The sequence below is a fragment of the Meriones unguiculatus genome, chromosome 14, assembly GCF_030254825.1.
Source record: "Meriones unguiculatus strain TT.TT164.6M chromosome 14, Bangor_MerUng_6.1, whole genome shotgun sequence".
Lineage (NCBI taxonomy): Eukaryota > Metazoa > Chordata > Mammalia > Rodentia > Muridae > Meriones > Meriones unguiculatus.
The window spans coordinates 83,561,138-83,578,121 of NC_083361.1; the positions used below are offsets into that span (position 1 = coordinate 83,561,138).

Sequence of the window (16,984 nt, forward strand, 5' to 3'; positions counted from 1 at the left end):
GGGCTGTGTAAAGATTTTGGATGTAGGCAATGGTTGGCAGCATTGTGGGCAGTATAGCTACTGGACAATGAATTGGTGGCTTAGTGAGAAGTACTGTGTACTTATGTGTGTATATGTGTGCGAATACATAGAACCAACCAAACTTTATCTAAAAGCTAAATCAAGAGCTGGAAATGTGTCCGGTGGTGGAGCACTTGTCTAGCCGGCAGAAGGCTACACTGCAGTCCCCCCTGTGATAACGGAAACACACTGTCCACCAAGGAACCAGCTCTGCCGTCTTAGGGTTAAATTCACAGGTGTCTTCTCCTGGGTTAGTTTTCCCTTTTTTTTTTCCTCTCTTCCACGCAGGCTCTCGAACTCAAACTCTTGTGATTCCTCTCACACTCTCTGTCACCCCTGACCCCTCCACAAACATCCTCCAAAGGACCCACCGCCGTCAACATGTCAGCCCTGCCCCAACCACAGCAGGAAGCCTGCCTTCTCCCAGTTCTTCCCCTCATCCTCACCCAGAACAGACCTGGTTGCCTAGGCTCTGACTGTGCTGTGTACTAGGCTCCAGCCCCTCACAGGAGCCTTTCCTAGAGGCCCATGGAGCTCATCAGCAGCCCATTCTGGCCTGGCAATTCAGTGCAGTCATTCCACCCAGATAGATCCACCCCGCCTGGCCACCCCACCCAGCCACACCTACTTGGCGTAGGCCTTCTCCACCAGGGCGCACCAGAACTCGTTTCGGGAGTTGGAGTGGCAGTAAATAAGCTGGTTGTTGACTGTGGGCAGCCGGTCATCGATGACCACGTCCAGCCACTCCCCGAAGCGCCAGAAGTGGAAGTGGAAGATGCCAGCATAGGCATCAGGCTTCTCGGGGTCCCATTCCTGTTCCTTCCAGTCTGGGATGACCTAGGTGGAAGAATGGAGACAAAATGAGGGCACCGAGGGGCAGCTGGCTCCTGAGAAGAGAGTACATGTCCCCAAAGAAACAGAACTGGAGTACTGGATTTCACCCATCACGGCATGAGTGCTGTGGGACTTGGGGAATGCTCTGGTCTTGGCACTTGGGTTCCATGACTGTCAGAGCCAGAGACTTGGGCCCCAGTCCAGCTCTCATTCCTCCTTCAGTGGCCACCTTGTTGTCCAGGAAGCCCTCCCTAACTCTAGACCAGACAAGGACCCCTACCGCTCAGCCTCTGGGCCAAGCACTTCTCTAAAATCTGTGCTTTCACTGGGAAAATCTATTAAGTGCCCCTGTGGCGCGTCACTCAAGGTCTGACACTACCTCAGAAGGGTCCGCTGTCTGTGGGCAAGGCTGTTTACTTGCTTTACAGACACCTGGCACAGGCGCATGTGTGGTACACATTTGTTGACTGAATGAGTAAGTTCACAGACATGCAGTAGGACTCCAGTGACTCGTATCTTTTGAAGCACCTTGCAAATGCCAGAGCTTGGGCCTGACACAAATTAGCTCCACGTAATTTTTACAGTAGCTCCGCAAAGAGATGGCTATTACCCGCCTCCGCTGGACAGGTGAGGAAATTAAGGCTCTCAAGAGGACAAATCATTCATTCAGAGCCACAGAGTTAGGAAAACAACAACAACAATAAAAACATGTACTTTGGAGGCAGGTAGATCTGGGTTTGAGGTTGGGATTCAAACCCAGGTCTGAGTGTTTACAGATGAGTTATATTTTGCAGTATGAACTACTGTGTGGGCCCAGGGCTGTGCTAGACATTGAGGATCCAGAGGACCCAGGCACAGCCTTGAGTCTAATGGGAGAGGGAAGCACAGGGCATACACACGGTGTGGGGGGACAGAACAGCACTGAAACTGGCCACAGCTCTGAGTACATGTCCTAGGTGTCTCCTGAGGACACAAGGACAAACAGAGGTCACCTGAACCACAGGAGGCAGGCTGGGAAGGGGGAACACCAGAGCTCTCCATATCAGGGTGAGCGGCCAGCTCTGCCCCACCTGGAAAACAGGCAGTTCCTTCTGGAAGAAAGTCACCTTAGTTCAGAGAGGGGTGCACAGGCAGGCTGGTGGGGCTGGCACACGGCTGCAGCCTTACCTGAGAGGCTGTGCTGGCCGGAGCCTCCACCCTCGGACTCTTGGGGTTGTGTTGTTTGCACACACGCCTTTTACCATCGACAGGGATGCAAGCAAAGGAGAGCAGTCTCTAGTGAGATGCTGGAGGTTAAAAAATGATGATGCCAGCTCTGGGGAGAGGTGCTGCCACCGCTCCTCTGTAAGGAGCCTTGTGAGGTGCTGGGCACAGGCCAGCTGTCTCCTATGGTGTCCCTGCCCCACAGGTATGCAGGGAAGTCACTGGCAGAGGCTGCCACAGCAGGGTTCCAATATGGGCTTAGCAACCTGGGCCCAGGTCCGTGAGCAGGCACGGTCCAGTGCTGCCGGCTGCCTCCTTTTCTCTCCTTACCTCTGTCTTCAGCCAACTCTGTGACCTTCTGAGACAACAGCTCCCAGGTTAGACTCCGTTCTGACCCCTTACACTGCCTCCCTGGCTTGCTTTGAAGGCAGAACACTGGGCAAAAAAAGGGGGCCCACAGAAGGTGCCATCCCACTGCACAGATGGGAAAACTGAGGTCCAGAGAAGCTGTCCGAGGACACAGAACCATACCCAACAGCAGAGAGCCTGGCCCACTGCCTCACTGCCTCCTCCCCAGACACTCTGCACTGGGTGCTCTGGACTGCAAGGGAAGGGAGGAGGAGCCCTCAAAGGGCGTGGGGAGGTATGCTGGGACCTGGGAGGGTCATTAGTCAAACTCAGGCTTTGGCCCCGAGCCTGCTGTGGCCCAAGAAGCCACTAATGAGGCTCCAGGGCTGGAGATCTGGCATCGGGATCTCTGGGGACCCCATATCCCCTCCTGCATCACAGCCATTAGAAATGGCAGCTTTTCACCCTCAGCCCCCTGCAGCCTGCTGGGCAACAGGGTGGGAGGAGGCAGTCCAGACACATCCAGCCACGTCACATCTGGCTATGTCACAAGTCAAGGAGGCCCCCAGCCTCGGTGGCTAAAGCCAAGAGATTCGGGGAGCTGCCCCGCAACCAGACCCGCCTGAGCTTTAGGAAGGGAGCGGCATGGAACATGGTGTGAGTGCATTAAAGTTCACGAGGTCATAGTGACCCGGAACAGTCACGGCCAGAGGAATCGATTTACTTCTTGAGATGAGAAATTTAAAGGGTGAAACACAGACACTGCCCTGTTCTGCACAGCACACCGGAGGGCAACCAAAGAGCAAGGAAAGGAGGGGTGGGGTGTCTCTGTCTGAAGGAAAGAAAACCCAGGTAATAACCGAGGGAGAAAGGACGCTATCAAGTCAGCTTTATTTTGAAACCATTGACGCGTTAATGGCTGTCGGTATAAAATCCTAACGCTGGGTTGTGCGGTAGAGGTTGGGGAGCTGGAGGCAGGAAGACTGAATTCCAGGGCTGCCTGAGATAGACCCTGTTTCAAAGAATTAATAAGGACTAGGAATATCGCGCACTAGTGGGGGAGGGCTGAACTAACTGAAGCCTGGGCTGGCTCCCCAGCCCCAAATGAACCCGGTGCGGCATCTCATGCCTGCAGTCCCGGCACTTAGAAGGCAGAAGAAGGGAGGCCAGAAATTCCCACACGACTGCATACCGGCTTCTAGCCGGCCTCGGAAACGAGACCCTGTCTGAAAGACAAAAACAAAACCTAATAAAGGTTGATTCATTGTTCATGTCACACCATAAGAAAGAAAGAAAGAAAGAAAGAAAGAAAGAAAGAAAGAAAGAAAGAAAGAAAGAAAGAAAGAGAGAGAGAGAAAGGGTTCAAGAAGACAAGATATAACTTCTGAATGTAAAAAAAAATACCCCTAAATTCTGAATCTTGTCAAACCCCTGGGTCAGATGCAGGGTTACAAAAGTGCAGGGGCCAGAGATGGTGTCAAGCATCCCCTGTGAGGATGTAGCCAACACAATCCACCCAGTGAGAAAACCACACAACAAATGACCCAGTTTCTTTGATTAATAAGTTGCAGGGGAAATGAAAAGAAGAGAGGGCGTCTGGGCCACGGCCATTAGGGGTTGTTGGGATCCCAAAGGCCCTGTGCACCTTTGAAACTAGAGTGTTTACTGTGTACTTAACGACTCAAGGAAGCCTTCCCCTAACCGGAAACCTGAACTCCCAAGCCTGAAGGTTTCTCAGCACTGACATGATGTTCAGAAGATTTATGACCTTGCAGCCATGGATTTAGCAGTTTCAGATCAGGATACTAAATGAGTAAAGTATATGTAAATACCAAAAAGACCTGAAGTTGGCATATTGGGTTCTGAACATTTTGGATTCCTTTAAAATATTCTGGTTGCATATTAGCATTATAGTAAATATATATATGTATGTGTGTATGTATGCATACATACACATACATTTTAGAAGTTAATGTGTATAGGTATGTTGCCTGTATATTACTTGCATGCCTGGTGCCTGCAGAGGCCAGGAGGCACAGATGGCTGTGAGCCACAATGTGGGTGCTGGGAGTCGAACTCCGGTCCCTTGGAAGAGCAACAAGCACTCTTGACTGCTGAATCATCTCTCTAGTGAGTCCTTCTCTTTCAGAACTATCAACATTCACGGAGGAAGGGAGAGGAGTACAGACGCGGTAGGGCTGAGAGAGGCTGTTGTGAAGGGATGCTCTGTGGCCCCTACATGTCACCGGGGACACCAGAGCCTGACCTGGCGGTGGGAACCCTCAGGAGGGAAGGGGGGCCACTCTGCTTCTCACCTCATCCCCCAACATTTCCTCCTTTTAGGCCCCACAGGGATCTACTCTGACTGCAAACACCCCTCGAGGCCTCACACATGTCTCAGGCGCCTGGCCCTGCTTGCACTGGCCCTTCCCTTATCCCCAAGAGGCTAACCCCAGGCAGCTGGGCAGCCCCTCTTGGCTGGCCAGCACTAGTCTCTTGACCCACCCAGTTGGAGGCATCTCCTTGAGGGGGCAAATGTGGCTCCTCCTCAGATCCCTAGCACCCAGCACAGCCAGCACCAAAGCTGGCTGGGAAACGTTAATGCTGGTCAGTGTGAGGCTCCTAAGTCTCCTGCCCCCACCTCCAGGGCGGTTACAAGGCTGACAGATGGCCCTGGGGAATCTTACACTCTAGAGGGCTGTCAGTCTGAGAACCTAGGGGCAGGGAGACAACTTCCCCAGTCACCAAGAACCTCCACCACTACCACTCTCTCCTCTTCCTGCCCCCTCTCTCCCTCTCCTCTCCCCTCCGCCCTCACCTGTATGTGTGATGTTCAGGGGCTCCAGCAGAGGGGCTATGGGATGTAGAGCCCCTCGCAGGCTCCAGATGGGATCCACACAGTGCAGAAAGGGTTACCCATAGCACCATCTGGTGTTGAGTTTCCTGGGAACTTTTCTGACATCAGGCATCTGGCTGGAATCCCCTTGCTCAGCAGCTGACCCTGTCTACACTAGGCTTGGGGGTCAAGAGCCCAGGAAGGGTAGCAGTTGGCCAGGACCTGTGTGTAGTGTGAGCAAGTGTGAAAGTGAGTGTGAAGAATGGGGGACAGGCAGGAGTTTTCCAGATCCCGCCTTAGATCCCAAAGGTTAGCCTTGGGCATTCCTGAGCAACCCTGATGAAATGGCAGGGTGGGGTGGCAAGAAGGATTCTGTGTCACCTGAGCCGGGTGAGGTGTCACACCTAGAATCTAGCAGCTCCCTGCTGTGGTATTCCTCAAGTCTTGGCTTCTGATTTCATAGGCTTCGAATTCTCCAGATTTCACATGCAGTGAATGGAGAGGTCAGGAAGTCACGTACCATCCCTGTGTCCCCAGAACAGTGAGGCCAGAGCTCAGGTGGCCGACATTGCTGGGGCCACAGTGACACCTGCTCATGGCGCAGGAGAACTCTGGCCTTCCACTCTCTAGGCACAGCATGATGGATCACAAGGCCTGTCCTGGCACCTGCCTGTCCCTTCCTAACGCCCGCCACCATCAGCATTGGCCTGCTGTGCAGGCTCAGGCAATGCCCTTCACATCTCTGAACCTCAAGTTTCTGTTCAGTGAATAGACCTTCCAACCCTTCTCAAGGTGGTACAGAGTTCGCAGGAGTCCCTGGGATAGTATCAAGTGAATGGTGACTTCATTTGACCTTCCCAGCACTGCTGGAAGGCACCACTGGTTGCCGGATAGGAAACAGGCCTAGAGAGGTTGTCCGGGGCCACAGGGCAGGTCAGTGGCTGGCAGAACAGCTACAGACAGCGGCTCTCTGGCAGGCAGAGGCTCCAGGGCAGCAGGACCCTTTGCTCCATGATTCTCAGTGGTTTCCATGGCAAATGGGTCCTGTGTGCTGTACACACTCTGGGGATGGGGCCGGGCCGCTGCACTTCACAAAGAACTGGAAGCTGGACTCTGCCCCTTTCAGAAGCCAGCTTCAGGGCTGGCTGGATAAAAATGGGGGCAGAGGGGAACACGGAGGCTCCCGAGCCAGTGGGGAGCCAGCATAGGGAAGTGCCTCTGGATGCTAAGAGTGGGCCAAGGTGACAAAAGCTGAGGGGAACCCATGCCAGACTGTTCTGAAGCTAGGGGCATTTGCCAGCCAACCCGTGGAGCCCTCTGGAAACCTGTCCTGATGAGTGACCTCACTGTGACATCTTTCTCTGTGGGGAGCTTTCCTAAAATGCCTGGGTCCTCAGAAGAGATGGAAGCCCATCGCAGGAGGTCACGGTTGTGGGATCAAAGGTCCAAGGGCTCAGAGCCTGATTTCCAGCCCACCCCTCCATGTCCCAGGATGGAGGCCTCCTCCACAGGGCCTCAGTTTGTCCCTACTCAAAAATGGGTGATATTGGAGATAATGAGGGCTGAATTGTCAAAGATCAAGGGGGCTCTAAGGTGACACCATCTGCAGCTATCCCAGTGCCGGGTCAGAGGAGAAAGTCTCAAAGATGCCGCACAGAACCAGGGACTCTACTTGGAAGGTCAAGCCCCGGAGAAGCTCAGGGGCTCCTAGAGCACACAGAGCCCAGCAGTGACCAAGACCTGCTATCAGACCTGCCCTCTAGACTTAGTCCTCAGTCACTCCTATGCTCCCAGCCCCAAGCATGGTCTCAGCTTGCTGCTATACCTCAAGAGGCTGGGTTGGTACCTGCAGGATATCCAGGAGACCTAAGATAGGTAAAAGCCAGTCCTGATGAGCACTGAGAGCAGTCCTCAGCCTCACCCTGAAGGTTGGCAGGGTGGAGCTCCTCAGAACTGCAGGGACCCACGAGGGAAGGCATCTGGTGAGATGAGCTCGCAGTGAGAGACACAAACCACACCACAGAGGTGAGGGCACACAGTCTTTATTGGGGACATGTGACAGGCACAGCAGATACTCAGGTCCCCACGGGGCAGACGGAGTGAGGCAGAGTTCGGGGACAGGCAGTGTGGACCGAAGAGGTCTATAGAGCTCTAGGGAGAGGTCAGAAAGGGAGGCGAAAAGGTCGAGGCACGGTCTAGGTATGGCTCCCTAGAGTCAGCAGAATCCATGAGAGGCAGCCAGTGCTTCGGCAAGCATGTCGCCGAGCAAAGCCACCGGTACAAATGGCCAGTGCCACCGCCCATCTCCCGCCTCCAGGATCCTGGCTCTGAGCTGGGGCCTGCCCTCCTGACAGCCTATGCACTGGGACAGCTCCTACCTTCACCTTCAGATCTTGCTGCATCGGTATCCCGGGTGGAGGCAGCCTCGAGACAGAACTCGGGGCACTGCTGAGGGTCCCCTGGCTGATGCTAGGTGGCAGGATTCCCCACAAAGGGAGGCTCTCAGCATGTACAGGGTGAAGGAGAATGCAGCTTGGGGTAGGACTGAATCTGCCAATAATTGCCGGTTTTCCTGCCAGGTGGGTGAGTGGGTTACCCTGGAGAGTCTCCAGGGACAGCACTAGGCATCGAGCCAGACATTAGACATCATAACTGCCCCCAAGCCTCACCCATGTCCACTCCAGTAAAACAGCCAGGAAATGCCCAGAGAGGTGACAGCAGGACACAACACCGTGTCCCTGACCAGAGAGCAGCGAGGACCAGCCTTCCTAACAGGGACATCAGTGTTTCTAGCTTCAAAGCCATGGATCCCTCTAACTCAGTCCTCTGCCTCACCACTGGAGCCTCAGTTTCCCAGTGTGGAAAGCTCCTGACCAAGTAGGGCTCATCCAGGATCACCTCAACCAAGCCCCTGAACCAGACCAACAACCGAATTAAAGTTAGCCTTATCTCTCACCAGGAACAGCCTCGGGCACACATCCATACAAATATAGCTACTGGCTCTCAATATACGTTTGCCTGTGGGTAGCCAGAGCCATGTCAGTTTCTACGTGTGTTTTTCACTTTTCCATAGAAACCTAGGCCAGACCTGTGAAGCCAGCCACCCTCTGCCCATCAGATCAAGCCCTGTCATCCTGCCCAGTGTCCTGAAGGCCCTAAGGTCACAGCGGGCTGATGCCAACACTGAGAGAAGGACCTTCCGGCGGCCAGAGTGCCACTGGGCATTCACCTCCTGACTCCGGCTTTGGCCCACAGGGGCAAATGCCTTCCTGCCAGGTTCCCCAGGAGGCATTTCCTGCCATGTCTCAGTGTCTCATCCCTGAAGGAGACTAGTGGCTGGTTGGATCTCTCAGTCAGTCTCTCGATCTCTCAGTTCCTCTCTCTCCACCACAATAACGCAGAGATGGCAGGTGTCTGAGAGGCCCATTCGTCTGCCCACGCGGAACTGAAAAGACCTCTACCGTCTATTGTAGCAGCGTCCAGCTTCTAGACTACGGAGCCATGGGACACCCCTGTGAGCCGCAGCACTGGCTCCAGGGAAACAGGGGATGCAGCACTCAGGGGACCTCTGGCCAAGATGAACGCAGAAGGAGCGGCTACAAGAATGTCCCCGGAATACACAAGAGGAAGAAGGTCCAGGCAGGGGAGAGGTGCGGGCCAGAGGCAGGGCAGCCAGCGCTGTCCTCAGAGCTGGTTAAACACCACAGAGGCCTTCAGGTTGGCAGGCTCCAAGCCCTCGCCAAAGGTGATAAGGAAATACATGACCCTGCGGACCTTGGCCAGGTCAGATAGACGCTCCCCAAACTCCAGGGCGTCTGCTTCATTCCAATCCATGGCATCGGAGTCTTCCTTGCGCCAGAAGATGGCAGCGGGGTCCAGCAGCTGGCGCATCATGAGGTTGGTGAGGTCGGGCGTCCAGTTCTGCGAGGTGCCCGTGATGGTGACCTTGCCCGGCTTGTCCAGGACCACGTCCCAGCGGTGGAACTGCAGCTTCTGCTGCTGGGTGAAGTCAAGGCGGTAGACGGACTCAGCCGGCCGGAGCAGCTTCTCGCCGTCCTGTCTCTTCTCCCCACGCTGCTTCAGGCTCTCCACCCGGAGCCGCATCTGCTTGGTCAGGTCCTGGTCTAGGACCAGCGGCATTTCCAGCTGCTGCTTCTGCGGCCCGTCTTCCGCCATGGCCCAAGTGCTACAGCTGTCGCCGCTGCCACCACTCCCGCCAACGTCAAGGAATCAAGTGGGCTGGAGCCTCGGGTGCCAAGAGAAGAGGCACCCGAAGGCTCCGCCTCCCCTTCCAGCCTCTCCTTGACACTGACCCTTTCCAGCCCCACCCAGCTCTCAGAGCAAGGCGTACATGAGTGTGTGCCCAACAGCCTCCTCAGAGGTAATGTCGGGCTGTGTAGGCAGGCTAGAGGGTGACTGGCTCCTGGGGGACCGGAGCACTGGTGGCAACTGCTGTGGCAACCACCTTGACTACGGTGGTGGTGGCAGGCTGGAGGCTCGCTTGTTTGTGAAGAATGGAATACCCTGCCGGGAGATACTCGGGGGTTTAGACAGACACGTGGAGGTAGCTGAAGACCACCCGGGAAGAGGGGACGGGCAGCACCAGCGGCACACAGCCTTCTTGGTGCCTACTTGGTGCCTGTCCTACCCGCCCCCCTGCCATTCCCTCACAAGCACCCACCAAGTCCTGTCAATCCTGCTTTCCAGACGCCCTGAGCGTCTCCCTCTTCTTCAACACTAGGACTGAGCTGTCACCTCCCCTCTGAACCCGAGGCTCTCAAACCCCAAATCGTCTGCTGGACAGGTGGCTGGCTCTGCTCCCGGAGGCTGTGGTTTGATTGATCCTACCACGCACTGCATCACAGAGCCAGAGGCCCGGCTCTCACTCCCACCAGAATCCTTCCAGTCATTTTGCCTGCACGGGCCCTCCACCTCCCCAAGGAGACAGGAGGCCAGGGAAGAACCTGGAGACCTGCACACCGGCGAGTGTCGGCGGGAGGCAGAACTCAGGCGGTGTGGTGTGTGGGGGCAGATGGCAGAGCCGGGGTGTATGCGCGCATCTGGGCAGAGACAGATGCTGCTGTGTCAGGGTGTCGCCCACAGGAAAGAGGCATGGGGTGAGGCGCAGCAACGGAAAACAACCGGCAGGGCCTAGGGGACCAGAGCACATGCCATTGCTAGATGGAAGCCAGGTCCATCGGTGGGATTGTGGGATTCCGAACAGTAGAGGGTACCATGATGGAAAGCTTGCTGGTTTTGTTCTGTTTGAGACAAGGTCTCACCATGTAGCCATCCAGGCTGGCCTGAAAGTCCCAGCAGTCCACCTGCTTGAGCCTCCCAAGTGCTGAGTCATCGAGGCAGACTTTTTATTTTGGGGTTGTTTGTCTTTGCAGTACTGGGAACTGAACTCGAGGCCTCTAGAATGGAACCGCACCCCCTCGATCTGCTCCTTTTAAGTCAGGATCTTGGTAAGTTACATAGCCGGGTTTCAATCTCACAGTCCTCCTGCCTCCGCCTCCCTAGTAGGGGTTTTAGGATGAAAGAGAAGCTTCAATGGCATCAGCCTAGAGCCCTCACCTCACAAGAACAAGATCCTGGGTCCAGCTCCCAGTGTGAGGAGAACAGATGAACCTCAACCCCTGGGACGGGTCGTGGCAGCAATTCCAGAGAACAGTGTGGAGGAGACGAAGCCTGCTCACCCGCCCGCCACCTTCCGGACAGTGAGGCCGAGAGCTGTTACTGAGGAACATCCACTAACTCTCTGACGAGAAACAGCTCTGGGCTTCCAGCACTACGTTCCGATTTTTTAAAGAGCTTTCCCATTGCATTTACTCATTGTGTTTGTGTACACGCATGTGCAGTGTGCGTGTGTGTGGCGTGTGGAGGTCAGGGGGCAATCTGAGGGAGTCGGTTCTCTCCACGCACCATACGGGCTCCGGGATTGAACTTGGGTTGTCAGGCAGCACGCTCCTTTTGCCGCCTCGCCACGTGGTGAGCCCAGATTGTATTTGCATGTCTGCTTTAAGCGTTTGAGAGAGGGGTGTGCACGAGCGTGAGTGAGCGCAGGTGAGAGTGTGCGGTGTGACAGCGGTGTGAGTGTGAGTAGGGGGCTGGGGCTGGAGGCGCGGGCCACGCATCACGGCAGGCAGGTGCTTTCCACCGAACTGCGCCAGCCCTTGTCTGGTGTCCAGGACATTCCCACGGTTCCTGACTTCCTGACAGGGCAGTGTTGTGTCCGTCGTGCTCAGCACTTGTAAGTGAGAACAGGGCTTGCCATGCTCAGGGGATGCTCAGAAAGTTGAGCGAATGGCAGAGATGCTGAATGTGGAATGAATGAATGAATGAATGATCGGGACAAAAGGTGATTAAGGTTCTCAGAGGCCTAGAAGGTGAGGTAGAGATGGGTGTGAAGCACTTCAGGGAAAGGGGTCTAGACAAGCTGTGGGTGAAGATGGGATGGAGCTGACGCCAGAGTTATGGGGGTAAAGGGCAGAGGACAGGTATTAACCTCACAGACACAACGATCTCCAGGAAGGCTGAGAAGTTAGAGGTGGCAAGCACTTTGTGCCAGGCAGCAAGCCAGCACAACGAGCTGGCAAGGACAGCAATGGCAGAGGCTGAGGCCACGGAAGCTGGCACCTACAGACCCAGGCAGGGGGAAGAAGTCGGATTTCTGCAGCACAAGGGAAGGGGAAGGGGGCAGCCTCTCCTGATGGGGATCCAGGGCTGCAGAACCTCTGGGGAGGCCTGGTCCACTCCCAGGCAGAGGGGTACACTTTGCAGGAAGTTAGGGTGAAGGAGTTATGACAGCTGTGAAGGGGTCTCACAGACAGCACGGGTGGCAGCAAGGGGTTGGGGGAGGGGGAGTGTTGTGGCCACTGAGGAAAGAATGGACGCAGCTCAGCCAGGCACTCAACTGACCCCGTGAGGAGCGACCCAACGCTGGAGGGAGCAGGAACTCGGGAGGGAAAGGCCACTTCTCAAGTGGCATCTGTGGCTGCAGGAGCGTGTATTGAAACTGCTCAGCCCCGGAAGGGAAAGGACTAGAAGGAAATAAGGAAACCCCGAACCCTGCTGCCTCTGGGTGGCAAACGTCACGGGTCTGTATTCCACAGCCTCCCGTCTCCACAACATACTGCACACAGAGGAGACGGTTAAGTCTTACACTCGTCATTTCTCAGTGAGCCCGTTCATAACTGAGGCGTGCACTGGGACAGAGCGGGAAACACTCGCTTTACTGTTGTTTCTGTTGTTATAGAGAAAGGGTTTAATGAGTAGGCCAAGCAGCCCTTGAACTCCAGATCTTCCTATTCCTGAAGCTGGGAAGTATTTGAACTGGAAACCAAGACTGTTGTCTGTTCTCAACACTCCCTGGCTCTCCCCAGGCTGGCCAGGATTGCCTGTCCCATGCCTCACTCCCTGACCCTCCTCCTGGACAGCTGGGCGCAGGCAGCAGGCAGCAGGCCCATCCCATGTTTGGGGCTGCACCAGGCACTGGAGGGAGCACCTCCCATCGAGTCCAAGATCTGGCCTAAGCTGAACCTGGTGACAAGTATTTAGCTTAATCACATTCTAATTGTGGGTTCACACAGCCTGATCACCTCAAATGCACTGTCTGCCTGAGGGAACAAACTACTGACTTGGGGAAGGCCGTATCGAACCCCTAAGAGAGGGGGCCCTGCAGAATATATGATGAGGTGGGACACACAAGGGTAGAGTTGGAGAGAATCAAAGTGTGCGAGGAAGGAACTTCTAAACACCCACGATTTGTCCCTGGGGCTGGAAAGGCAGGTTCACACTGAGGCCCAAGGTCTGTGACTAGCAACCAGAAAACTCGACCTGGCTGGCTTTGAAGCCTGTGCCCACCAGCCCCAGGCCGCTTTGAGGTCTAGAAATAAAGGAGCAGCTTCCTGGAGAAGGGGGCAAGAGTGTCCCAGACCTGACACAGCTGCACCTGAGGCTCGGCACCGGGATGTACAGCTGGGTGGGGACTCAGGGTGCCACTCCCCTACTGCCCTTCCAGGGGGAAAAAAACCAGAGTAGGGCGAGGGAGGCCCTGCCGGGCAACAGGATGGAACAAGAGGGTGACAACAAACAGGGCCCACTCAGCGGGGACAGCAGGGGATGTCAGGCACAGTAATGAGCTCCCCAGGGCCTCCTTGCACGAGCCGGGGACTGTCACCACGGCAGCACCCGGAGGTGGAATGCAATTAGCCTAGAGCACCCAGCCTTGCCCAGACTTCCCAATGGGGTCGAACTCCTGGCGAGACCACTGTGGTTGGAGCTTCAGCCTTTCGGGCCAGCTAGACAGGGAGCAGGGCCCGGGAGGCCAAGACGGCGAGGCAGCAAAATGAGTGTCTTCCCTGTCAATGCTAGTCCTGGTTAAACTCCAGGCTGTCAGACACCCAGGGGAAATGGGCAGCAAGGTCAGCGTTGGAGCCACAGCGCTGACCTGCGTTCAAAGGGAGCCCTCTGTCGCCCAAGCTCTCTGGGTCCTCACCACACCAGGCTCAGCAGGGAGGGGTGGCGTGGGCCAGCTCTGCCCCTGGGGAGCTCACCTCTAGAGGGCAGGCTCAGATAAACAGGCAATTACGGGGCAGGGCGGAGCAGCACATGCCCCTCCAGCCCCAGGCCAAGTCCCTGGGACCCTGTTCAGAGTCGGGGCTGGTGGCTGCAGGGCTGAGGACCATCCTCCACCCAGAGAATGGCTCCAGTCTGAATGTTCTCCGGCCCTCGATGCCCCCAGCGGACACAGCTTCTCTTGTCCTCCAGTCTGTGAGGCTGTCTAGCATGGACTTTCCGCCCTAGAAGCCATGGCAGTGGACTCTATCTGAGCACCAAGGGCCCACAACTGCAGTTGCTGTGACCCTGACAGAGACACCTCCTGGGTGGCTAGGGCCCACACCGTGTGCAGGACCAGGGGAGGATAATAGAGTACCTGGCATGGTCTCAGCTTTGGCTAAGGACACAGCTCCCTCTGGTGGCGGATAGATGCCAAGGACAAGCCCATTCCTTGTGTCCTGTTTCATGAAAACCCTTCTTTTTTAAAATTCTTAAACTTATTTACTTGTGTATCAGGCGGCACATATGGAGGTCAGAGGACAGCTTGTGGGAGTGTGTGCTCTCCTTCTGACATGTGGGTCCTACGGAACAAACGGGCTTGATATCAAGGACCTTTACCTGCTGAGCCATCTCCCCTGCCTGAAACATTCTTATGTTGTACATGTAATAATTATTCGAATACAGGTCAGTGTGGGCATCCTTGACTGAGAGCCATCTATGCTACCCATACACTGCCAGGGGTCCCATAAGAACAATATCATCTCCTCCTCCTCCCCCCTCCTCCCTCCCCTCCTTCCCCTCCTCCCTCCTCTCCTCCCCCTTCTCCTTCCCCTCCCCCTCTTCTTCCTCCTCCTCCTCCTCTTCATCATGGCTTTCAGACTGGACTTCATACACCCCGACTAGTCTTGAACTCACCATGTAACTGAAGATGGCCTCTCCTCCCAGGAAGGTATTTATATTAAGTGCTGTATTTAAGTACTGTATTTAAGGCCTCCTGCCAAGTGCTGCCACAAAGGTCCAAGCGGCAGGTCCAGGACCCCTTCCGTCAAGCCCCAAACCTTTGTCCCTGGCCCAGAACATCAACAGCGCGAACCCAGGAATCAAGAAACATCGGCCCAGAAAAAGACAGCGACTTGTCCGTGGCACAGCGCAGTTCCTGAGTGCTGAGTGGGGTCCCCACACTGAGCATACCACAGGGCAGTGTGCACATTTCACAGGGGGATTCTCTGCTCCACGGACCCTTGTCCCTCAGAGCGGAGGGGACACATCAGAATCATTTCGGGAATTACTCTGATGATCCCAGGCTAAACAGGCGAGGAAAAGCCAGTCTGCCAACTCTGATGCTCAGCCCGTCCCAGCACCAGGCTTTAGGAAGTGCCTCACTGATGCCACACCTGTCAGGCAGCAAGAACCATGGGCTATTTGGATAGCCCCTGCACCCACCCTCCGTCCCCAGGCTCACCTTTTGCCAGAGTGACTCGCGGGAGGCGAGTGACGAGCAGGCTGCCACAAACCAGCAGTTCCCCACCTGGCCCTGGTGCAGGTCGTGGGAGCTGATGCCGTCCACAAAGAGCCGGGGGTCGTCGCAGATGTCCTGTGGAGAGGGAGGGGAACAGCATGAGGGCCTGTGGGAACAGGTGCTCCTCCAAGGCAGGAAGGAGATTCTCCGCTTTGTGGAGCTCCACCGGCCCCGGCTCCCACAGAATGGGAGACATAGAGCCAACCAAACCCCAACCCCAGCCTCCCCAACCCCTTTCCACTAAGGCGTGCTGCTGAATGGTGGCTAAGGAGCTGGGCCCTGGCCACCATCTTCTTGCCTTGAGCGGAGCCCCCTGTCCAGCCAGCCCCTGAGACCAGCCACGGTGCAGTCAAGCGACGACCCCCAAGGGGATTCATGATGAGCACAAAGAGGAACTTCTCAGAGTGACGGGGTTGAGGTCTGGAAGCTCAGAGAAGAACATGGACTTGTGAGAGCACAGGACCCATGAACACCCAAGTGGGGCAGAAATTCTTTTGATTTTCCATGGAGACTGGCGGGTATGGCTGTAGGGGCACAGGGCATGCTAGGAAGCAGGCTGGGCAACTGCTGGGCAGAGTCACGGCCTGCAGTACTCAGGCCCCGCCCCCGCCCTAGTTCCTGGCAGATTGCTCCGGTTTTCCCACCTCTCCACTCTTCAGGCTTGGCCTCGAAGGCCCCCAGGGCAGAAATGTGGAGTGGGAAGAGAAGCTTCGGCTTCTGCACCGAGAGACACCATCTGAAAGCACGGCTCCCTGCCTCCCACAAGGTCTGACGCTGCCCAGGCTGGAGCTGGATGCTGGCTGAGGGAGCAGAGAGCAGCATAGCTCAGCAGAGAGCAGCCAGGCGCACAGTCACAGCCCCCTCAGAGCCTACTACTCTCATGCAGGACAGGCTGCAGCAGGGCTGAGGGGTCCCCTCCCCGCCCAGATTAAGTCTCCTCAGGGTGTGTCTCCTTCCAGCAGGCCCACCAGGCCTCCTCTGCAACCAGTGTCTATCTCCGCAGAGCTGAGAGGATCTGAGCTGAGGAGGTGAGAATTGGTAAGAATTCCGGGAGGGGAAATCACCAAGACACAGCCTTATAGCCCAGACATAATGCTGACACCATGACCTGACCCCGCTGGCCCCAGGTACCGAGCACCGCACCCATTTCACAGACGGGAGGTGGAGTGTGATGTCTGTGATAATAGTCGTTTCCTCTGGGCTTGACAAGATCATCTCCAACTTGAAGCCAAGCAGCTGTGATGACCCATGACCTCAGGCCCATTCACATTCCCTTGGGCAGGGCCTCGGAGAGAGGCTCACTTGCCTCATGAAGCTCAGAGGCCCTGAGAAGTCAGCACAGCATCCTCCCGGGGCTCCCCACCCCCAGTCCTGACTGTAATTGCTACTCCCTAAGGTAACAGTTGGCTGGGATGGGATTCCCAGATGATGAAGCTGCCTGGAGTGTCCCTGCCCCTATAACTCCATTAAACTCATCGGTTCGGCTTGGACAAATTCCTTTCTTTGATCTGCCCCATGCCCTCAATAGGGGGTGAATGGAAGCTTCTTCACATCTGTCATACACTCAGTGGCCCCCAAGATAGAGAGCAGACAGAACCAAAGACAAACTGGGGTGGAGTATC

The 16,984-nt window shown here is 55.8% G+C and overlaps 2 protein-coding genes across 3 annotated transcripts in view; both read right to left on the minus strand.

Moving 5' to 3' along the window:
• Capn5 (calpain 5) overlaps positions 1 to 16,984 on the minus strand; it is a 51,677-nt gene that overhangs the window by 12,924 nt on the left and 21,769 nt on the right. For both annotated transcript variants that reach the window (XM_021634783.2, XM_060367610.1), the window contains exons 3-4: positions 15,306 to 15,437; positions 689 to 897 (exon numbers count right to left, since the gene is read on the minus strand). In XM_021634783.2, the coding sequence (XP_021490458.1) occupies positions 689 to 897; positions 15,306 to 15,437 (341 nt within the window). The remainder of the gene's footprint in view (positions 1 to 688; positions 898 to 15,305; positions 15,438 to 16,984) is intronic.
• On the minus strand, positions 7,308 to 14,603 carry Omp (olfactory marker protein). The gene has a single exon (XM_021634787.2). It carries the CDS (start codon positions 9,455 to 9,457, stop codon positions 8,966 to 8,968), a length of 492 nt encoding a protein of 163 aa, XP_021490462.1. The 5' UTR covers positions 9,458 to 14,603; the 3' UTR covers positions 7,308 to 8,965.